Below are 24,638 nucleotides of genomic sequence, written 5' to 3' on the forward strand. Positions count from 1 at the left end.
TTACAGACAACCCAAAGATCACCTCCAAAGACCTGCAAGAACATCTTGCTGCAGATGGTGTATCTGTACATCGTTCTACAATTCAGCGCAATTTGCACAAAGAACATCTGTATGGTAGGGTGATGAGAAAGAAGCCCTTTCTGCACTCTGTATACAAAAGCTTATTTAGACAAGCCACAGTCATTTTGGAACAAAGTGCTTTGGACTGATGAGACAAAAATTGAGTTATTTGGTCATAACAAAAAGCACTTTGCATGGCAGAAGAAGAACACCGCATTCCAAGAAAAACACCAGCTACCTACTGTCAAATTTGGTGGAGGTTCCATCATGCTGTGGGGCTAGTTCATGGACTGGGGCCGTTGTTAAAGGTGAGGGTCAGATGAATTCAACCCAATATCAACAAATTCAGGCTATATAAGAAGGTTAGAATGGGAAAAGGGAATCCTACATGGTAAACTACCCAGTTCCAAAACTTAAAATAACATACAGATGTGCAATGTATTATCACATGACCATTTTATTTTAGTTCTAGATAAATGTGTTGCAATTAAATGCTGGCAAGAAAAGAAAACCAGGGCTTTATTGTGAAGCACAGTATGGTTTATATTAAACAGATTATTCTAATAGATCAAAATATTCTTGCATTCAGGTCCATTTACAGAGAATGGACAGAAATGGGTTTTGTCTTGCCAAAGAAATATCCTTACTCACAAGCATGTTAATATAGACTATTATATTCGAATTAGATTATCCCTTATTGTAAAACGTTACCAATAAGACTTTACCAGTATGCAAGAAACTGTCACGCCAACACCTTTCTGCATGTTATATTAACATAGCTCTACCTAGTCTAAGAAAAATTATGTAATCGCAACAGAGGGCTTGAGTTTTTGGTTTAGACCACGGCCATTCAATCAGAAGCCCACGGCCTGATCTGACCCTCACTAATTGTCCCCAAGTCTGCCAAAGGGCCCCACAGAGTTCTCTGTATGACATCATCATTGCATGACATCATCATTGGATGACAAACACCTCAAACTTGCAGTATGGCAAATAATTGGCCCACAGCATGTAAAAATTGATGCACAGCAATTTCTGCCCAAAAGGTAGACTATGACCGGCTGACATCACAGCATGTCTACAAACAGCTCCATACGGTATGCCACACCAGTGCTTTCCAAAATTTCAGTCCAAAAAATGGACTACAGAGAAGGGTTGTGTATATTAAAATACAACAATTATCTATGAAAGTATTCCATTTTAATTCCCCATGGCACTGAAACGGCACTGTCACACTTTCTTTATAGCATATTCTTTAGAAATTGCCATCATAACAACTATATGTATTAAATTATTTAAGTGCTCATAGTATACAGTTCCTTGTGGGGGGGGGCATGCACCCTTACATCTTATTTTTGGAGATGGTTATACTATATTAAAAACCAGGCAAAAACTAATTTATGCACCTATAGAAAAACCAAGTGTCTGTGTTACTATGACCTCTGCTAATTTTCACTCTATTCAGCAAAAACCAATGAAGTATTGGCTGCTGTTGAGGCTCCTGTTATTTACCTCCACCAACATTCAGAAATCAGGCATGCTGCCAAAGCAAAATCACTGTTGAAGAGCATGCCAGCGCAAAAGTATGTTTATTGCGGACTTCTAAGGTCATGAAACTTCAGCGTTGTTGTTGTGAAATATCTAAATACCATTAAATACGTAGATTAAAAAAAAAAAAAGCCTAACACAAACTCTGGACCAAACAAAGTGATTTAAAAGAAAAAAAAAAAAAAAAGCTGAAGGGGCACAGTTTACATGAACATTCTTTAAAAAATAGACTTGTTTTCTTTCGAAATCAATTAACTCTTGATCAGAGCAAAGTTTCCCCACAAGACTCCTGGTTGTTGCATTGTGTTAATCACTGCCTGTGTGAGTCTGCCTCACTCTGAAAGAGAAGTCCGTCAGGATAAAGTCCAGATGAGTAGAACTCGGCATAACCTTGTTTTTATTTTCTTGCCGATCCATGGAAAGGAAAAAGTAGTGAGGGGAAGGGAAACAATTCAGTAAATGTACTGGGACAGCCAACGGAAACCTTCACCATATCCTTGCCTCTTGAGCACGCTGCACATAAACACTTCCATTGGGCGAGCATTTAGGTCCTTCAGTGGCACATTACCCTGTGGATTAGGAACAAGACTTAAAGACTTGATCTATTTTACATCAATCAGGCTAGTAAATACTTGCACAAGCATTATGTTGCATATTTCTGTACATTTTAGATTGTAAGCTGCACTTCCCAGCAGGGATCTCTGATCCTATTTGCACTCAGTAACCCTTGTTTGCTAAATTTTTTTAAAGGCCTGTGAAATAAACAAATTTTATTCTACTAAGGTAAAAAAGGTACATTATTATTTTAACTGCTGGCTTGATCTTTATCATCTTGCTTTAATGACACAATACTAACAATTACTTACAGAATACCTGGGGAGGGCACTAACTAAATGGTGAATTTTAAAGAGGGACTTGAGCAAATAAAGTTGAAAGCCTCCGCTTTAAACCTCACAAAAAAAAAAAAATGGAGGGATGGCAATTAGCTGTGCAGCAGAGATAATATGGCTGTGGACTTCATAGCAGATGTCCTTTATAATATAACATTTTAATAATGCATTTCTGATAAAACTATATAGGGTCTCCAAAACAAGGGGAGAGAGAAAATTAGAACACTTCTTTTTGTTTTACTCACTTTTCCTGTGGTCTGTCCATATAATCCAAAGATTTCCCTAAGTTTTTCCTCACTGATTGCTTCTGGCCTGTCGATTTTGTTCCCCAGGATGAGAATTGGCACATTAGATATTGTTTCATCCGTCATGAGTGCCTATAGAAAAGAAGATTATTTAAGGAGACCCATTAGTGTCTCTTTGCTATTCCATGTTACATACTCTTGACAAAATACAAAGAGCTTTGATACTGCATGCTGCTTTCGTTCGCTTGGTGAAGGTCAACAGGTTGTATCTCATAATCAAGCTCACTATATTGTTTGTGCTTCAAATTTATATAAAATACAGGCATTATCCACTGACATAAAATGGTGATTGTCAGCCTTTTGGGGTAGGGGCTTAAGGGTCCTTGAGAAAGGTCCAAGAAAGGACTGAAAAGTCACAGTAAAATATTCATATGTCGATATTTATAACTTTCTTTTAATTAGCCACTGTTCCTGTGGAGTACAGATTGCTCAAGCAGAAGATAGGAGAAACTTTCTTTCCATTGACTAAGGAGAAAGATAACACTATAGGATAAAGGGAATTTCATGGAGCGGATTGCCATGTTTAGAAAAGTATTACTCTGGCAGATTTATGTAGTAGCAAGAAGGTGGTTGGTCTAGTACATTGACCAATTTAGTTTTAGTGCTAGTCTAGAGTTCTTAGCAAAGCTTATGAGTTACTGGGCAGCTACAGCATAATTAACCTATTATAGCATTTAACATCATGAATCCAAATCATTACCAAATCAAAACAAGTAAAAGCAGCTGTATTTATAATTCGGAAAATTCTAAAAACATTCTATCCAGGAGAGGTATTCCCTTGTGTTTATGTCCTTATCTTATTGTTTCCAGTTTAAGGAAATATGGTATGCCACCTAAGCCTTTTTATTCCCAAAACACCACCACTAAACTGAATAAACACTGCTTTAAAAAAAAGTGTTATTATATAGTACCCAGAACTGCATAATTCTAAAAAAAATGACCATTTTCTCTAACAGACACAAAAATGAAGAAATCACCAGTGCCACCATCTTGCCCACTTCATTTACAGAAATTAAATAGGCAAGATAGCTGAAGTGAAGAACGCTGACCTGCACTCTCTGCACTGATAGAGGAAAAGCCTTACATGCATATTTAACATAGGATATATATAACAAGGAATATAAAAGCTGCTTAGGCACAGCTCTTTAATCAACTGACCATAATTATTTCATAAACATCAATTCAAGAAAACAATGCACATTTCAAGCCACTCCTCAACAAGAAGCATTTTTGTTTCAAATAAGCAGCATTTTGTTCCTTACATTGAGCTCAACTTTAGACTCCATAAGGCGCCCATGATCTAAGCAGTCCACAAGAAAGACAATTCCATTGATTGCTGGCAGGTAATTTTTCCAAACCCGACGAGCTGGACAATAAGAAGTGAACATCAGTGAGATTAAAAAAATAATAATAAAAAATAGGACAACATATGTCATAACAGAGAGTAACCCATACCTTGTTCATGTCCACCTAGGTCAAATGTGGTAAAGGTCATCCCTGCAATGGTCAGCTCTTCGGATGCTGCATTGAAAAGATCACTGTGTCAGTATTAGTGTGTACAGTATGTTTTGAAAAAATTAAACGTTCTACAGCAAACATGTATGGATGCGTTCATCAAAACAAGCTTAAAATAGAAGTAGATCAAATAAGCACACCAGCTCAATGTATAGAAGTGGATACTCTAGCTGGATGTATTGTTTTTTTTAACCATAAAAAGTATGTGAGGTCTGCAGAAAAGATTATTAATTAAGCTGTGATAACTTAAAAGAGCAAACAGATTTTTTTCATATTTAATTTTGAAATCTGACATGGGCCTAAACATATTGTCAGTTTCCCAGCTGCCCCCATTCATATGACTTGTGCTCCGATAAACTTCAGTCGCTCTTTACTGCTGTACTGCAAGTCGGAGTAATATCGCCCCTTCCCTTTCCCCCCAGCAGCCTAACAACAGAACAATGGGAAGGTAACCAGATAACAGCTCCCTAACACAAGATAACAGCTGCCTGGTAGATCGAAGAACAGCACTCAATAGTAAAAGCCACAGCCCACTGAGTCACCTTCAGTTACATTGAGTAGGGGTAACAACAGCCTGCCAGAAAGCAGTTGCATCCTAAAGTGCTGGCTCTTTCTGAAAGCACATGACCAGGCAAAATGACCTGAGATGGCTGCCTACACAACAATATTATAAATAAAAAAAAAAAATACACTTGCTGGTTCAGGAATGAAATTTTATGTTGTAGAGGGAATTATTTACAGTGTAAACATTGTAATTTAGGAATAAAAACGACACCATAAAAATCACGACAGAATCCGTTTGATGCCCTTTGACAATGGTAACCCTGACAGCTGGTCTTGCCAATATGCAGTAGAACCCTTAGCAAACTGTTCAAGCTGGAGCAAAATAAAATCATTAAATGTGTTTAATGTGAAGATCAGTTGTGATCATATTTTAGAATAAGACACCAATCTGCCCTATTTCTGTCACAACCATCACATCCTCTCGAACTCTGCATTCAGTACTTTACACTCATGTGATCCAACAAAACAGCTAAGTCTAGCCCACTACTATATCTAGCAAACAAGTGATACACAAGCAGCTGATTGGAAACACTACATCTTCCTTAAGATTGTGAAATCTTAGTGTAAACACAGCATGCAAAACATCTTCCGCTCCCCTATTTATCCATTTAGAGATATAAAATAACCCCATAATTTCTATCTTTGTTTAGAGAAAATATAACTACTAAAATCAGACTAGAGTTGGTTTCCAGTAACAAACCACATCAAATTTGCAGGTAGCATTTACTGTGCCTGTTTGGTTGTGCTTTTACCAAATGTGTGTCTCTTAGTTTAGAAAGAAAACATAACCCCCAATAAACATACTTCTCCACTGGAAAACTAGGGTACAAATTATCAATTGGGAGTTCAAGCTCCTATTACTTAAACATTTGGGGATCAGCGACTAGATTTTGCTGATGGAGACATCCCTAATGGATAGAAGTAATGTACTTTCTAACAGCAAATGCTTTCAATACAATTTATAGTTGTTGCTGGAAAGGTACCAATGCATTAACAACATCATAAGCTTACAAAGTCAGACACTACATTCTTGATACATAAAACTAAATTCATAAAGCAAGTTTCCAAATTAGATAGGGGCATGGACTTACATAAGGCAGGGGTTGACAGTTAACAGTCTAAGCCCAGCTCAGAATGGCTGATCAATCAATGAGCATTACGCAGTTAGTAAATATGTGATTAATAGCTAGTACATGAACATATGACCACATCTACATATAATGGGGTCTATCCACTATATATCAAATGCGATATGCTGGGCTTAGACTGTTAATCCGAAGGAGAGGATTTAATAGACAATGATTAGCATTTCAGATCGAGCTATTGGAGTGGTATATTTATATGAAGTACTTTTAACTTTGTGTGTATATTGACTAAAATGTGATATTAAGGCTCCTATAATATAATAGACAAAACAGATAAGCAAGAAACATTTCATTATTATTGTACGTACTTGGATGTAGTGTAGGTACATGCTGACCGAGCCGGTCATCTTTTAGCATATGCAGCAGTGTGGTTTTTCCAGCATTGTCCAAGCCTAAAAATACTAGCTTCCCAGATGCCCTGTATAATCCTGAAAAAATAAAGATAATACATATTAACGTTGCTTACGAAGATCACTAGGAATGCAGACAATCTGAAACCTAGGATGGACTTTTACCTAAAAAGTGCAGCACGCTGCTGAAGCCGTTATGAATCCAGTCAAATATGAAAGACATTTCTGAAACTTTATCCTAAAAGAAAAGGGGAAAAAAACAGTATATTGATCACAGACTTCATAGGTAAGAATGCATAATCAATTCAGTAGTCTGTACAAGTACATGTGATTTCTAGGCTATATATTTCATATTATGAAACAGCTTAGAAAGTAGATTTTACAGCAGCGTTTAACAAACTATACAAGATGTAAGATAGCCCTCCATCCTGGAAAAGATTGAGAGCTACTGGGGGTATATTCAAAGGCACAGATCTTTACTACTAAAAGGCTGTGGTGGTCACAGGATGGTTCAGAAGCCTAGCACACAAGATAGAATAACTCTAGCTTCATTCTTTACAAGGTCTGGGCAACTGCTGCCAGCAAAGTGAAGTGCATCTCTCAGCAGGTACAACTGCCTGAAATCTCAGCAGATGCTAGGAGGGTGGCAGTTTGCCTTGCTTTGTATTTAAACCTGGTATAATCAGCAAAATAGGCTAAATGAACAAAAAATAAAATACAAATGAACTGAATATATAAATACTTGTAATAACAAATTAAGGCGTGTGTAACAGGAAGAATACCAGGATTTATTATTAACATCTACCAACCCCCTGAGACACATATTTAAGATGAATTGTCTAGAGGCAAAAAAAAAAAAAAAAGGGCTTGACTGCAAACAAGATCCGGCAAATCAAAGGGAATTATATGCAACTATTATATCTTTTCAGTTTTTTGCAATTATTTAGGTTTTAAAAGTGAATAATGTTTTTTTAAACCCATAACCGCAACCCACACCTGCAATTTGACCCTCATGTTCCTGCCATCCAACCCGCAATAGGCCAACTAACCTTATGACCCAGGGGAACTTGAAACTGTAAGGGATGTCACATTTGATTGCAAGTGACATCACTCCGACGTCCAATCTTCGCAAAAAAATAAAAATAAAATTGAAAACTGGAGGAACCACAAGGGAGGGATCAAGCCCAACCTGGTTACCCACAGACTGCCTACACAGCCAAGGAATCGGGGACTTTGCCCAAAACCCTACCACTTTGCGTGTATTCTGTGGGCAACCGACTCGATGCAGGACTCTACGACAGGGATCATTGGAATTCCATGACATGCTGCATACTGGTCATCACACAAGACAAAACCACAAAGTATGAATGGTCCAATTTAATTTTCACATGTTGTGACTGATCTGACCAGATCCCAATCCATTTAAAAAGGGAAAGTGGAATAAAGCTAAAGATCTATGGAATTTATTACAAATGATTTTGGCAATTTTTAGCGTTTAAATCCAGTTTACTTTGTTTTGTGTACTTAATAACACAAACGACTTGCTTATGTATATTTGTATATGTAGAAATGGATTTGCTAAGGAAATATAAATACAAATAGAAAGGTATCAGTTATCCTGAGAAAACTGAACATCTGCATTAAATCTTTATAAAAACTAATAAGAAGAGCGTTTAAGGTGTCTGGGAAAAATGAGACGTGCAACAGTTTAACAGGATTTAGTATCCGGTTACACTTGTACACTAGTAATATGAAAGCTTGTTTGCAGGTTATGAAATGTACACAAAGAAGGCACTTTCTTTAAATTGTGATCACACCCCTGCCTAGGACATATCCTTTTTTTTGGTGAAATTTGTCTTTAAAACAATACTAAACATGGCTGCTTAGGACAATTAACCAAAAATGCGTTCATTTACTTAAAAATCAATTTCAGGAGTCAAACAATTAAAGAGAAGGAATATCCATGACAAAAAGCTGGTTTATGCAAATGAATACAATCACGGGTAAACAAATACAGATCTAAAAGCAAGACTGGCAAGTCAAAGTAGTAGGTGGTCTATTGGGTAAGTACTATACATCTTGAATTGCGAATGTGTCCTGAAACAAAAGCTTTACCTCAGCACAGTAGCACAGAAATAGGTTTCCAGGTTAGATACCAACCATGGTACAGGTATGGGATGCGTTATCCAAAAAGCCACAAAATACGGAAAGGCAGTCTCCCATAGACTCCATTTTATCCAAATAATCCGAAGTTTTAAAAATGATTTCCTTTTTCTCTGTAATAATAAAACAGTACCTTGTACTTGATCCAAACTAAGATTGAATTCATCCTTATTGGAAGCAAAACCAGCCTATTGGGTTTATTTAATGTTTACATGATTTTCTAGTAGGCTTAAGGTGTGAAGATCCAAATTATGAAGATCTATTATCCAAATCCGGAATACCCCAGGTCCCGAGCATTCTGGATAACAGGTCCCATACCTGTACTACATACATATTATGTATATTCTCCCCATTTATGAATTCTATCAGTTTCCTCCCACCTCCACACCCAAACTGTAAGGGTCTATGGCACACAGGAAGGTTTAACCACCAATGATGTCTGGCAGAAAACACAGGTGCTCAAAACAGGCAGACATCGGCTATAACACCAACATGACCAAAATACCAGAGTGCCATAGGCCAAATGCTAAACAGAACCCAATTAAACTGTCCATAGTGTGTGTGAGACTGGGGCAGGGATTCTGTAACGAACCATGGGTTGCAGCTACATAAATGCTAACAACAATAAGAAGGATTAATTTATGTTTTAAACGAAAATCTTTACCATAGCAAAGGAGCAGCACAAACATTTTAAAACTCAAGTTTCCCAAAAGGTGCACCATGGTCTGGGATAACCAGCTCCAGGCTAAAACTCCCTTAGCAAGGAACAGAGGGTGCTTTTGAGGCATGAGTGCTTTGTTTCTATGCAGTCGAGAAACATATTACTCAAAGGGTGGTTTAACAAACAAAAATAAAAGTCTAAAAACAGTCTAGGATATAAGTAAAGCAGCACTTCATATAATACATAAGAGCTGAGAAGATCATGACAGAGTTGAAACACTAGAGCATATATAGTCCATGTGGTAAAGGAAGCACATAAACAAAAGTGCAAAACAAATTAAACAAGGTTAGGTGTGTATGCACTGAACCAAAGTTAAGATAGTATAATAGAGTAAGAATCGGATTAATGGGGGGAGCTCATCTAATGGCAGGTTGGTAGAGTTCCAGAGGCACAGGAGATTATGAGACTCTATATGCATGACTCAGCTCTAGCAGTGGACTGTATGCACAATAGGCTGTTTGAACAGAGACTCACTGTGGCTAAATCACTGCAATTTTTCTTTGTTTGTTTTCCAGATTGTGGCTCTGAACATACCAGTCAGCAGTGGAGATCTACACATTTTTTAGTACTGTCACAAAGCATTTTAAGGTCTAATACCGTTGCCTAACTATTACTGCTAATCTAAACATTGCTGACACGATAAATCGGCAATTTACTCCTAACATTTACATCAGATTTTGAAACTTGTTACTTACATACTAACTACAGTAAACCCTTACTGATTTCAATGCCAAAGGGGCAGTGTTCACAACACAACAACAACAGTTCTTGCAAACCTACAGCTCCTTTTAGTCTTATAACAGCAGTATTGACTTCTCTGATTATACCTGAACTACCTTCTCATATTTGCTCATTAACAATAACTTCATAGGTTTCTTGCAGCTAAAAAACATCAAATAAACAGTGGATTTCGAACAAGTATAAAGAAAAATCAAGATATTTTACACGTTATTTCTTCACAGCCAATTTGTGATCAGATTATGACTGTCCGCAACTGCTGAAGTTATGGTCTGTCTCTAGGAAAACCCATTTTAACAAAGTTACAGCTGAGAAGTTTTACTTGTGTTCCCCGACATGATTAAATAAATGTGTTTCACACCAACCATCCAAGACTGGGACTCAACTCTAAGGGGCACATTTACTAAGCTCGAGTGAAGGATTCGAAGTAAAAAAAACTTTGAATTTCTAAGTTTTTTTTTGGGTACTTCGACCATCGAAAAGGCTACTTCGACTACGAACGATTCGAACTAAAAATCGTTCGACTATTCGACCATTTGATAGTCGAAGTACTGTCTCTTTAAAAAAAAACTTCGACTACCTACTTCGCCACTTTAAACCTACCGAGCTACAATGTTAGCTTATGGGGACCTTCCCCATAAGGTTTCTAAGCTTTTTCCGATCGAAGGAAAATCCTCAGATCGATGGATTAAAATCCTTCGAATCGTTCGATTCGAAGGATTTAATTGTTTGATTGAACGATTTTTCCTTGGGTCGATCGAAGTATTTGCGGTAAATCCTTCTACTTCGATATTCGAAGGATTTTACATTGAGGGTCGAATATCGATGGTTAATTAACCCTCAATATTCGACCCTTAGTAAATGTGCCCCTAAATGTCATGAATCAAGAGTACCATTTTTCAGACAGATTCCTGTGCCAGAGTTATACACCGTGTAAAAAAAAAAAAAAAACATAGACATAGAGTTTGCTGTCCAGTTTAGATACTGGAGAGACCTTTACACAAAACATACACTCAACAGTCCCAATCAGCAGGACCCAGAACCTCTCTAGCAACTCATACAGCTGTTATGATTTTTATAGGGGGATCAAAATTTCCCATTAAAGCTCAACACAATATGGATGTAAAGGACTTGCATTCATTTGTCAATATGTAGGCTTGCCAATAAAGCTATAATAAGAGGTGACTTGTTGCCAGATGTCACAATACTGACATCCTTTGACATTGCTGATGTTCTTAATATAATTTATGGCTGGCAAACAGCAACTGCCTTACCATGGAAAGCTTGTTGTTAGATGCTTATAGCTTTAAGTATTACAAGCAAGACTATTATCACTACAGGGAAAAACTTACCCTGGAAAATGTCTTGCTTGTAACATTTATATGACACTTCAGAAGCATGATTTTACCACTTAAACCCCATTTGAGTTTGTCTTTAGTTCACAATTTTACAGTTTCAGCACTTTAAATTGATATTGCTTCACACAAAGGGAACTGTGATCACACAAAGTTGCCTGTTGAGTAGGACAAGTGGGGTTGCATTTTTAGCTGTGGTTACAGGAGTCTCGGCAGTATATGTGTAGTTATCCAGCTTTGGTTAAATAAAGGTCATCCTCTAACTGCAGCCCTACAGACGTGTGATCTTTGAAAGGGGCACTGTAGTACAAAGGATGCCAGCATTGTATAGTCTTGATCTAAAATTCTAAATAATAGTTGCTGTGCAAATTGAAGCCGTCCAAATGTACATGCACAGATTTATGCATGACCTGCACTTAGTTATCCTCACTGCCAATAGGACGGAGCTCTGAACAAGATCTCTATATTTTTCCAGTTGCTTTAACATAACGTAAAGGTTACTGGTTAAATAAAGGAATGTTAGCCTGGAACATAGTATTTGTACCTGGATAGAGAACTGGCTGAAAGATAGACCACAAAGAGTGGTGGTAAATGGAACATTTTCTAATTGGACCAGTGTTGTTAGTGGAGTACCGCAGGGCTCTGTACTAGGTCCCTTGCTTTTCAACTTGTTTATTAATGACCTGGAGGTGGGCATTGAAAGTACTGTTTCTATTTTTGCAGATGATTCTAAATTGTGCAGAACTATAGGTTCCATGCAGGATGCTGCCACTTTGCAAAGTAATTTGTCTAAATTGGAACACTGGGCAGCAAACTGGTAAATGAGGTTCAATGTTGATAAATGCAAGGTTATGCACTTTGGCAAATAATATAAATGCAAGTTATACACTAAATGGCAGTGTGTTGGGAGTTTCCTTGAATGAGAAGGATCTTGGGGTTTTTGTAGATAACACATTGTCTAATTCTGGGCAGTGTCATTCTGTGGCTACTAAAGCAAATAAAGTTCTGTCTTGCATAAATAAGGGCATTAACTCAAGGCATGAAAACATAATTATGCCTCTTTATAGGTCCCTGGTGAGGCCTCATCTGGAGTATGCAGTGCAGTTTTGGACTCCAGTCCTTAAGAGGGATATAAATGAGCTGGAGAGAGTGCAGAGACTAAGTGCAACTAAACTGGTTAGAGGGAGGGAAGACTTAAATTATGAGGGCAGACTGTCAAGGTTGGGGATGTTTTCTTTGGAAAAAAAGGCGCTTGCGAGGGGACATGATTACACTTTACAAGTACATTAGAGGACATTATAGACAAATAGCAGGGGACCTTTTTACCCATAAAATGGATCACCGTACCAGAGGCCACCCCTTTAGACTAGAAGAAAAGAACTTTCATTTGAAGCAACGTAGGGGGTTCTTCACAGTCAGGAAAGTGAGGTTGTGGAATGCACTGCCGGGTGATGTTGTGATGCTGATTCAGAATTTAAGAATGGCTTGGATGATTTCTTGGAGAGACATAATATCAAAGGCTATTGTGATACGCTATAGTTAGTATAGGTATGGGTATATAGAATTTATGTGAAAGTAGGGAGGGGTGTGTGTATGGATGCTGGGTTTTCATTTGGAGGGGTTGAACTTGATGGACTTTGTCTTTTTTCAACCTGACTATGTAACTATGATCACAACTGTTCCCCATCGGTTTCTCATTGGCAATTTGTCTTTCCAAGATTAAAAATAAGGCATCTTCAATGGGCCGGTTGTTTTTATAAAGCAATACTTTGTTCCTCTCTCTAAACATAAATTAAGACATCACAAAAGTTTTATTTGCTCGATCTTTTGGTTCCCTTGGGGACAGATATGTGAGCTATGAGTCCATTTCAGTAGGCCTCCCTCCTGCTTCTTTGAGCCAGCCCCCAGTGAAGTTGCTAAGCTTGTTGTCCATGGATTTGGGCTGTTTATAGAAGTATTTTGAGAGCCACAAATACAAAGGAACGTTTGAGGGGTGAAACATAAAGCTGGATAATGGCAAGTAGCTGACAACAGGTGGCTGCATAGAAAAGCCCTGTAGATGTCTGTCTGGTTCTTTACTACTCACCCACCTGATCTTCTGGCTAGTCCTGACATCAGCATAACAGTGGGGTGTCAGTCTGTTGGGCGCAGCTGAACTACAATGGGAGTTGCAGGAGAAGAAGGGTTGGGGGTTCAGGGCGGACGGACCCGACTGTCACAATAATTAATAGCGTCGCGCCAGCATTTGTGTCGTTTCATTCCCCCATCTGACTTCCCGTAAAGATAAAGCCCCAGCCTAGCCGGTGACTGTGCGTATTTAAATACAACACTCCAGCCTTTATTCTACTACCCCACATCTTCTTCCCTCACAGCCCGCCTTTACCTTCTACTGTTTCTCGGCTTCTCCCCGTTCTGTTCCCGGTGGCGGCGTCTCCCGGCCCGGGGCTTTCAACACTCTCTTGGATAGTAAGAGTGTATATACCGCACACCGGAAATACGTAGAAAATAGGGCAGCCCGGTTTGACAACAGGAAAGAGGCTGACTTCGCCTAGCTACATTGCGCAAGCGCACAGCTTTTGATCACCCAACGTCATCATCAAACGCATGCCCAGATTGCAAAGGGATGCGTGTCACCTAGTAGCGCATGCGCAAAATCTGCTGCCTGCAGGAAATCAACCGGTCAGGCTGCGTGGCTGTTCTTTAAGCCACGTGATGTAGAGTTGATTGCGTCACGTCAGAATGTCTCAGGGAGTTCCCAGAAACTGCATAACAAACAGGTTGAAGCTCAGCCAGGGTTGCCAGGTTCGGGGTTTAACAGTATCAAATTTAAAGCCCAGGCTGGTTTTGAAAGTATGAACTAGCCAAGGTACAGATTTGGGCCTTTGGCTGGTTTGTACTTTGGAAACCAGCTTGGGTTGCCACCTTTTCTGGAAAAAAATACCGGCCTTCCTATATATTTTTTTTTTGTTCCATATTAATAACATTGGGATCAACCATCATTTTTACCGGCCAGGTGGCAACCCTATGCAGAGTGCATCAACACGCTCCTGATGTCAGACTAGTACCCCTACTACATTTAAGACCACTCTTTTCCATTACATTATCTGGCACAAATTGCGTCTGCTTGTTATATCACCACTAATAATAGGAAGCCATTTGCAACAGGTTATCTGTGCAACCTTTACCTTGCCTGTGACCAATTTTCACTAGAACTATGTACAATAATCCAATCGGGCGTTTCTGCCATGAGTAGGGTTGCCACCCGGCCGGTATTTTACCGGCCTAGCCGGTAAAATACCTGCCAAGGCCGGTGCCGGTTTTACAAATTTACCGGCAATGTAGCTGCCGCTGAAAATTTGTAATACGATCAAAAGGAGCCCTCAGCCTGCCCCCAATCCCCTGCAACTTACCTTTTTTTTGCCTCTTCTAGCGTCCGCGGGTCTCCGTCGCGTGGCCCCGCCCCTTTTGACATCACGCCCGCCCCTTTTGACATCACACCCTGCCCATTTGAGGCCCCGCCCCCAGCAGCCGGTAAAATTTTTTATAAAAGGTGCCAACCCTAGCCATGAGGCAAATGAGTACCTTGCCTCAGGCGGCAGCTGCCCATAAGTTACCAGGGGCGGCAAAAAGCTGCTCCTGTAACTTTAAGAGCAGAATTAAGGTTTTTAAATCGGAAATTCGGCTTTTCTAGCGCAGAGAGTGAAATTGTGCACCCCCTCCGAACGCTGTTGGCGATATTAAGGTTAGCAGGGCGGGGGGGGGCGGCATTTATAACCCCCGCCTCAGGAGGCATTAAGGTCTGAAACGCGCCTGAATCCAATGTATCCTACATTATATGAAGACTGTCATATAATATACAGCGGTTTTAATTAATGGAATGGGACTGTGAGCACAGGCTAAAACAGTGGCGGACAATGCAGGCTGGGTTACCCAGGCAACCTGGCCATGTCAAGCCACGCTTCCCTCATGCCCATGAGCAAACAAGGACGCGTGCATGCAATGGATAAATCAGTCGATTTATGTAGAAGTCAGGAGTCAGGTGGTTTGCTGGCCACCAAAATGCCTAGAGGTTGACCTGTTTTACCAGTAGTTATTGAAAATGTATATGTATTAGGCCCTTATGGGGCCCCTATACCACCTGGCCCGACTGTCATTTTTTTATGCAAATTTTCACATATATTTATTTATTTATTTTTTTAGACCGCACATATTTTGCTATTTTTGACTACTTTTGAAGTGTGTTTTGTCTACTTTTGGGCTGATTATGTAGCAAACTTTGGCTGGTTTTGAAAATTAGACCTGGCAACCCAGAGCTTTGCTTACGTTAATTCGATTGAGTCTTCATTATGATTAATAATAAACATAATCAATGTTATTGGCCTCTGTTAAATAATTAGACAACGAGGAGCGCCAGTGGCTTATACAGACAGTCTTTTTAGACTATATGACGTGTATCAATAGAAAGCGCTTCTCCTAGTTTGGCCTGGAGGCAACTTTGCTCTACATCTTGGAGCAGGAGTTGTGATCTTTACTGAGTTACAGTGACATAGTTCCTTAAATTGTAGTGTTCCTGCCAGTAAGATACATCATTAAAAGGGCACTAATAAACAGCAGCATACCGATTCGAGTGATCATTTTCTTTGTATGATGTCACAGTGTGATATGAAATGAAACATAAGGGTTAATGTATAGCTAGTACAAATGATACTCAATCTAGTGTTATTATGGTAATGGGCAACTAAAAGAAGTAATTTGCATTAGGAAAGAACACTTAACTAAGAACTGTCAAGTATACAGCACACAGACATTCTCAGTGGTTTTAAAGTTATCTGTAAATGTAATTGCTTCTGAAATTAATATCTGCTTATAACAGAACCAAACTTTACGTTGTTTCAAGAAAATGGGATTAATTCATAAATAAACACTGCTTTCAGCTGCAATTACGTGTACACATATATTACAAGACATTCGACGGCAGACGGCACTTCTGAAAAAAGAGGGTTTATTGGAAATCCTGCTGGAATACACCTAACGCGTTTCGGGAGTTATCCCTTAGTCATAGGTTACATATATTACTGATGTTTTTGTAGTGAACATACATTGGAAAGCTGTTTTTATACATTGTGAACTCGGTTTTGGGTAGGGACTACAGAAATGCTGCTTTTTTCTCTCCCATGTTGTATAAAGTAAACCCAGCTTACCCCTCCCCTCATAGAAGTTTTTGTAGAAAGGTAATGTCTTTTCCACCATCGTTATTCAATGTGATAAATTTAAAGGGGAAGTTCACCTTTGAGTTAACTTTTAGTATGTTATAGAATGGATGTTTCTATTCATTTTTTATAGTTTTTAAATTATTTGATTTCTTCTTCTGACTCTTTCCAGCTTTCACATGGGGGTCACTGACCCCATCTAAAAAAACAAATTCTCTGTAAAGCTACATATTTATTGTTATTGCTGCTTTTTATCACTCAGCTTTCTATTCAGGCTCCCTCTTATTTATATTCAAGTCTCTATTTTTAATTTTCTTTCTGGTTACTTCCCCCAATACAACTTAACTCTGATACATACCCAAACTAAGTAGAGAAAATCAGCTTTATGCAAACTACATCTGGGGCAAATGTCATCTCTAGTCAAATACATCCTAGTCAGAATATATGGTGAATAATAATACTGGTAAATAAACTTTAAAGCAATTAGTTTATCACTGATAGAGACCAGCTCCCTATATATGGATTTAGTGGTGGTCTTTCAGGATTCCTCAACAAGCAAAACGGGTTTGGCATTTTGACATTAACTTATTAAATGGTGATGCCTGAAATTTAGTTAATGATTTATACAGCTTGTAAACTCATTTGCTTTTACTGATGCCTTTAAAAATAACTAAGCCGGCCTGTACTCCTTACACTTCACTCACCAGGTACATGTCAGATAGGAAATATTCACAGTATGGAATGATATTCCAAAAATAAATTCACAAGCACTCTGAATTGCGCTGCAAATCAGCAGCTTTCATCTTTTTGTAACTGTTTTTATCTTTATATTACAAAGACCTAAAACCTCTGAATGTTCTTTTGGACCATCAAGGAAATGTTAAAATCTCACACTTGGTAAAGCAGAGCATCTTTGAGGATGATTTAACTGGCTGGGCCAGAACCCTGATGTTAGAGGTGACATATGCAATTATTACAGTTTATTTACAATAAAAGCATGTGTAGGCAGACAACAGCACAGAATACAAATATCCCATATGACACACTTAAAGGTGCTATTTTTCAGGTGGTAGGCGATGCTGGAAGAAGAGTCCCACCTGGCGGCCTTAAGTGTATATAAGTGTGTAATCCAGCCAATAATAACTATGATATTCCATATAGCACAGTCTGTGCTAGATGGAATAGCATAGTTATTATTGGCTGGATTACACACTTATATATGTGCTGCACAGGTTCTAACATCATTGGATAGTGGGTATGTGCACCTGCTACACAAATGCCGTGTCATCTCTCCTGTTCAATCCATCTGCTCCACCTTCCCTGGGATACCATCTTCCAGTGTATGAGACTGCTGGATAACATCAGGCCTAGAATTATGAGGGGCAGTCACTCATCTGGGTACAGGTAAGTACAGGTAAGTATTAATATATGTGGAGCGAAAGGTGCGTGACTTTGAGAGAATGAGATATGAAAGGCTAATGGTGTAACAAGGAGGCAAGCAGATGCTAAGTCTGTTTAGTCTTCCTGCACATCATGTCTATGGAACCCATATCCTGTTAGTTTTGTAAATAGTTTTGTAGTTTTACCAGGGCAAGGGTTTTTTTCCCTGTCAGAGGCAAATTGGCTGTCAATTTAGATGGGTTTTTTTACCTTTTCCTGGAAGTTTAGTTTGAGTTAAATGAGCAAAGGGTGGGACTTCATGGACATGTGCAGTTTAAGCCTCTTGTGTTGTCTTTGTTTGTCACGTTTGCCATGTTTTGAGTTGACAAATTATTAAATTGGATTTTCCCTAAAGCGTAACACCCGGCATGAATGGTGTGTGAATGGTCAGTAACTGGGTTAAAGCTTTGATGTGGCGTGACTGCTCACATGAATAAACATGTGCTAATTCAACCAGTGGTGTGACTGTGATGAATTGTTTCATTGGCAAAATTTCTTTGAGATCTGTGGTTGAGGTTTAAGTATTCATAAAGTAACAGCAAGCACTGATGAGATCTAAGGAGATCTAAACAGAAAAGGACACTCACAGCTATTTTTCCCTGTTCTCTTTTCAGATTCGATTTTGAGATTTGGCCAAATCTTTTGGCTGTATCCCAGATAAAGTTGATTTAGCACAAATCAATTTGATACATACTGTAAGTTCATTTAAGTTTTTAGCTAGGTTATGTAACTGTACTTTAGATTGCATTACCTGGCCTCAGGTTAAAATTTGACCAGGCTTCTGACAACACTCTGACCCCCTAATGGTGTCCCTGACCTTATCAGACTTCCTGTATCCTTAGATGGAGTATTCCCGACATGTGGCATCTCACTCTAGAGACGTAAGCTTGTGAAAAAAGAGCAAAACCATATTTTCCAAGAAAAATCAAGTGTTTAATAATGGATGTTATTGTTTTCATTAAAACAAGCAAACACATTCCTAAATTTGGATTACTACAAGAGAGAAGTCTGTAACAAAATACTGAAAGGCAATTATAGTTCAAGCCACAAGAGGTCTCTAAGAACCTGCGAAACGCTTGTCACCAGCAAACTAAAGGAGATGGACTGACTTTGAAAGTTATTAAAAAAAGAGATGATAACATTAATGAGAAAAGAATGGAGACACCAGTATTCTAATAATTCCTATTGCTACAGAATCTGTTTATTAATGCACATTTTGGAGAAATTTCATGTACCATCTGGTGTTTATTCTAACAATATAAGGTTTAATTATGGATTCAGTGCAGTATACATGTTTTGGATGCAAATTACCATGATTTTTACCCACAATGCAGCATTTGGACTGTGGCCATGCAGGGAGTTGCACAAGACAAACACAAAACAATCACAATTACACATGCATGCGCTGGCCAACTGGATGTTGTGACTAATATTTTAACTGGGGGATGGGATTGCCTCAGGATTGCAAGTTTTTTCATAATGTCGAAACATTTTTCAACATATGTTGTGACAAACATTTTTCGACCATGCCCATTTTATGGCCACACCCACATAAAATTTTACAAAATTTTGCAGGTTATGGAAAGTTTGAATATATTTCTGGGGGTTTTAGGGTCATGTTTTATGCGTTATTACAGTTTTGCTAATGAAGGTGAAGTTGCTCTTTAAGCTGAAAGTCTCAGTTCTCCCAGGAGACCTGCTTATCTTAAATAGTTACATTTGTGTCTAAGAGCAGTTGCTGAGTTTTCTGGACTCTCTGCGAAAAGACTTTTATTTAATTAAGTTCCAGAAACGTTTTATCTTTCTCTGGCATCTGGCGCCAAAAATGAAACAGTTGGGAAGTATAAAACACCCCATTAGCAAATCTCTAGCTCATGCTGCCCAGGGTAATATTAATGATCCCTTTAACCTCTTAAACTATGGCCTCATTTATGCTGCTAGGGCCACTTGCAATAAACAGGACTGTACTGGATGCGGTGTTCTGCGGTGTTTTCTATAATGTGAATCCTCGGATGATGTGATAACTGTACAGCGCTTGGTGGCAGTACAACATAACACAGTGCTCCCTGGGAGTTCTCTGGGCTGCATCATTTGTCTGATCTGAGTTTACTAAGTCAAAATAAGAAACATGTTACAAAAGCTGATCCACACGTGCTGCACATCTGTGTTCTCCAGGGGTGGATTGTACAGATATACATGAGAGAGAAAATAAGATGTAAAGAATTATATCTGAAGAAAAGGCAGCACCCTAATACCCCTATTAGCCCAAAGGAAGCATTGCTATAAGTGCCTGGTTTTATAAGATTCAGTATTCCAAAGAGACTTCATGTACTGGTAATTAGTATATAAATTCTTTGTAATCTGCTACTAGATGTTAGTAAAGGTGGCCATACAGATGCAGCCACTTTGGTTTGTGTGTTTGACACAGAATAACTAAACACAGATATCCCATTTATCTCATTTAACACAGAAAACTGTGTCACAACATCCCATCTAATTAAAGCATTCCCCATTGTGAACAATGGTGCATTGGTATGCTAATGAAAAGGTAAAATGCATTAAATGGGTTAAGATGACTTTAGATAACACAGTTTATTCAATTAACTCTGAGTCATGACGCATTTAACTCACAAATCAAAGTGGCTTCATCTGTACATGGAGAGATCCGCTCGTTTGGCGATGTCGCCAATCACCCTCCCTCCGATATCGGGCTGATCCGATCGTGGGCCCTAGGGCCCAACGATCGGATCCTAACGATGCCTAACGGGCGGTCAGATCGCGGGACCGGATCAACGAATAGATGCGGCCGCGATCCAACTGGATTTTTTGTCCCATCCGATCGAGATCTGGCCGACTTTCAGAGAGAGAGAGAGAGAGAGAGAGAGAGAGAGATCAATACTTCAGTACTTCTTAGAAGTTACCTGTATACTCATGGATTGGGCAAAGCAAGAGGAATTGTTGGGGTTGTAACAGCGCATAAGTAAAACCCTCCTAATTTTCCTCGCTAAAAAACTTGATATTTCTGATATTATTTACACATGATCACAATGTGCAATTTTTAATTATTTAGATTAGTCTAAAAAATTGATAACTTTATTTTTAAAGGACAACAAAACCTGAATTAGTTAGGCGCCCTCAGTGACTCTTAGGGGAATATTTATCAAAGAGTGAAGTTAGAGACTGCCACAGTCTGCTAGAGTGAAATACCGCAACTCTCATTTCTATGGAAGTTTTAAAAGAGTAAAAAAAAGTGAAAGCTCACCCATTGATAAATACTCTTTTACAAATACCATAGAAATGAATGGAGAGTGGTGGGATTTCACTCTAGCAGGCTGTGGCGATCTCTAACTTCACTCTTCGATAAATATACCCCATAATGGTTATCTGGGTCCCCACTTCTCTAAAAAGTTCCCCTGCGCCTGAACTTTTTATTAGAACACCATTTAATTCATTGATGGTCTCCTTTGCATTGCCAACAGCCAGTGCATGGGAAGTACGGAACATTTGTCAGACTTTACTAAATTTTGCATGCACCAGCCAAGTACGACACAAGGGAACCCTGGGAAAATCAAAGAAAACTGTGCTGTGGTGCACTAATGGAAAGTACCCTAGGCTGGTGCTTTTCTTAGACAAAGCCTTGTTTCTCATACAGGTATGGGACCTGTTATCGCAAAAAGGACTGAAATAAAATCTGCAGTCAATGCTATTGGATATCAAGACATTTGCCAGATACTTTTTGGATACTTCGACCATCGAATAGGATACTACGACTTCGAATTTACTTCGAATTCGATTCGAAGTAAAATTGTTCGAATATTCGATAATCAAAGGACTGTCTCTTTAAAAATACTTCGACTTCAATAGTTCGCCAAATTAAACCTGCCGAAGTGCTATGTTAGCCTATGGGGACCTTCTAATGCATTTTTCGAAGTCTTTACACATCGAAGTAAAATCATTCGATCGTACGCTAAAATCGTTCGAATCGCTCAATTCCAATGATTTAATCGTTTACTTAGATCGTTCGATGGCCAAATTCGGTGAAAAATCCTTCGATATTCGAAGTTGAAGTATTTTAGTTTGATGTTCGAATTACGAAGTATTTGACCATTGATAAATCTGCCCCTAAATGTTCCATGATATATATTTTTTTCTATAAAAAAAATCCTCTGGGGTACTCCGGTGGTTTTACTTTTAATTAGTCTTGTTTTTTTAGTTTCATGTGTTATAGTTCCCTTTTACTTTGTTCCTGATCAAACATGCATTACTGCCGTGATAGCTTACACAATGAAAACTGTTCTCACTAATGTAATTGGTTATATGTAATGGATTTCTAATTGGTTGTTGTAAATGCTTTTTCACTGCCTCTGGTAGTTTGCAGGTTTTTTTAAAATATGTTCTCACCAATGTCTTTCTGATTGGCTACAACCCCTATAAAAGCTATGTGTAGGGGTGTGCTCACTAGCCTATGAGTAAGTGCCCCAAAAGGCATGAAACGCATTAGGTGAGAAGAGAATTCACTGGCACACGTGGCAAGTGCAAGCATGGACAAGCCCTTGTGTATTTATTTATGAATGCAATGTATTGGGGTAGTAAATTTATTGTTTCTCTTGCTGATTATGTGACAAGTTGGCAGGACTTGGGGCACTGACTGACCAATCTACTAATGAACTGGGGCAGGCGGCATAGGTGGACGGTGGGGGACCAGCTCCCTCTCGCTCCCCACGTAGATAGGCAGGACATTGGTGGGGAAGGGCTTGGAAGGGCGGGGAGGGTGGAAAACTTCTAACAGCTATACTGAGCTGCCACATCTAGCAGGTATAACTGAGCAGGTCTTGCTCTACCCCATGGATCCACCGTATGCCTGGCTTTTAGTTATATGTGTTTTAGGAACACGGCCCCACTCTGCTTCTTAAAAGCAGGGAATTGTTTGTCAGTGAGTGTCTGCAGCGTGTTTATGGACACACTTCTTAACAAATAGTATTAAAAGTTAAGTCTTACGTCTGATATATTTTCTCTGGGTCTGAACTGGTTAGCTGGGAGATCATTGGTGTTGCAGGATCTATCTGCAACAAATCCAGTACCTCTCCAGTTGTTTTGTATATAGTTTGATTTATTACCACTAACCTGCGGATCAATAATACATGTAAAAATTTGTGTTGGATGACTCATAGCTGTACGTACAATTGAAAATAGCCAACATCTCTTTTTCATAGAATTATGGGTGGATAATTTGATGGAGCCGCCCACAATGAGCCTCACCTATGAAAGTAAGTTAAAATATTAATGTATTCACTGAAGGTTTTTTTTTTTTGCATCACTCTCAAACTAGACAGGACTAGCTAGAGATTAATAAAAGGCAATATATATGTTTCGTAGAAATAATAATGCCCAGCCAAGGCAAAGCAAGCCTGGAGGAATCAGGCCAGGAGCCCAGATAGGGGACTAGCAGGGAAGCCACACGACACCAGAGTCTAGCCAGGAAGCCAGACAGGCTAACTGCACTGGTTTCTGTGCTGCCATGTAGTAATTATCTTTATTAATTACTAATCAGCCTTATATTGGGACATTTATATTCTATGTGTACTGTATACTTTGAGTCAGTCCCTAAGCTCAGTAAATGACAGCAGCACAGAGCATGTGCAGTGAATCAGCAGAAAAGAAGATGGAGAGCTACTGGGGCATCTTTGGAGACATACTGTAGATCTTCCCTGCTAAAGGGCTGTGGTTGCCTTGGGCTGATACAGAAGCCCAAAACAGGATGTACAACATTTCTAGCCTAGTTCTTTGGTTTAGCTTTAGTTCTAAGGAAATTAGAGTAAGTCAGGGCAGGTGGGAGCAGAGTGTATTTTTTTTAGTTGCCCACTTTGCCAAAGCTGCCTTTCTCTTTTTTCCCTCCCTCCTCTCCCTTTATTTCAATCTTGAAAAATATTTTTTCAGAAAAGCTGCCAAAAATGTTTCTACATCAAAACAAATGACTGAGAACTGAGACCAAATTTGCACTTTGCTGCTGCACTTGTGGTCGTAAATGAACCCTATTGTCTCTTATAATCCCGTTACAGCCGAGGGCAGCCAGAGGTTGATAGAAACTGAATTTCATCAGCTGCAAGGCCACAGATTTGATATCATAAATACAGCAAGGCAAGATACAGTAAAAGCAAGTCATAGGAGTCAACATTTCTTTTTTTATTAGTATATGTATAAAATCCATGCTGTGTTGGATATAGATATTCATCTGAAATGCATATACTGTACAATTAAAGCTTGGTGACTGACTGGGTCTTATTTATTTAGACCTCTCTTGTATTACAGGTTTAACAGGCAATTGTATTTTCAGCTCCTTATTACTGACACTCTGTAAACATTTTACTTATAAGTAGAACCCACCTCTCAGCAACATTTACATAGGAAATAATCTTTTTAAATGTATCATACACATATATTCATAGCCAGGCTTTGTGTAAAGATTTATAGCAATGTCCTACAGCTAAGGATAAGGAAAGGTATAAACCCATCTGCTTATCAATTCTCATGAATACGGTAACTGCCATTAGTGATTCTTGGAGTTAAGTTGTAGCAACAGTTCCAGCTCATGACCCTGAGGGGCTAAAGTACTATATTCTTGTCCAGCAAAGCC

The 24,638-nt window shown here is 38.9% G+C and overlaps 1 protein-coding gene across 1 annotated transcript; it reads right to left on the reverse strand.

Annotated features, from left to right (window-relative positions):
- Positions 1-499: 499 nt before the first annotated feature.
- sar1a.S (secretion associated, Ras related GTPase 1A S homeolog) lies at positions 500-13,910 on the reverse strand. The gene is given in 7 exon segments (NM_001094215.1): positions 500-2,177; positions 2,744-2,875; positions 4,066-4,169; positions 4,259-4,324; positions 6,336-6,455; positions 6,543-6,615; positions 13,738-13,910. Coding segments are annotated over 6 exon segments (597 nt in total). The 5' UTR covers positions 6,601-6,615; positions 13,738-13,910; the 3' UTR covers positions 500-2,060.
- Positions 13,911-24,638: the final 10,728 nt, after the last annotated feature.

This window comes from Xenopus laevis, chromosome 7S (genome assembly GCF_017654675.1).
Source record: "Xenopus laevis strain J_2021 chromosome 7S, Xenopus_laevis_v10.1, whole genome shotgun sequence".
Lineage (NCBI taxonomy): Eukaryota > Metazoa > Chordata > Amphibia > Anura > Pipidae > Xenopus > Xenopus laevis.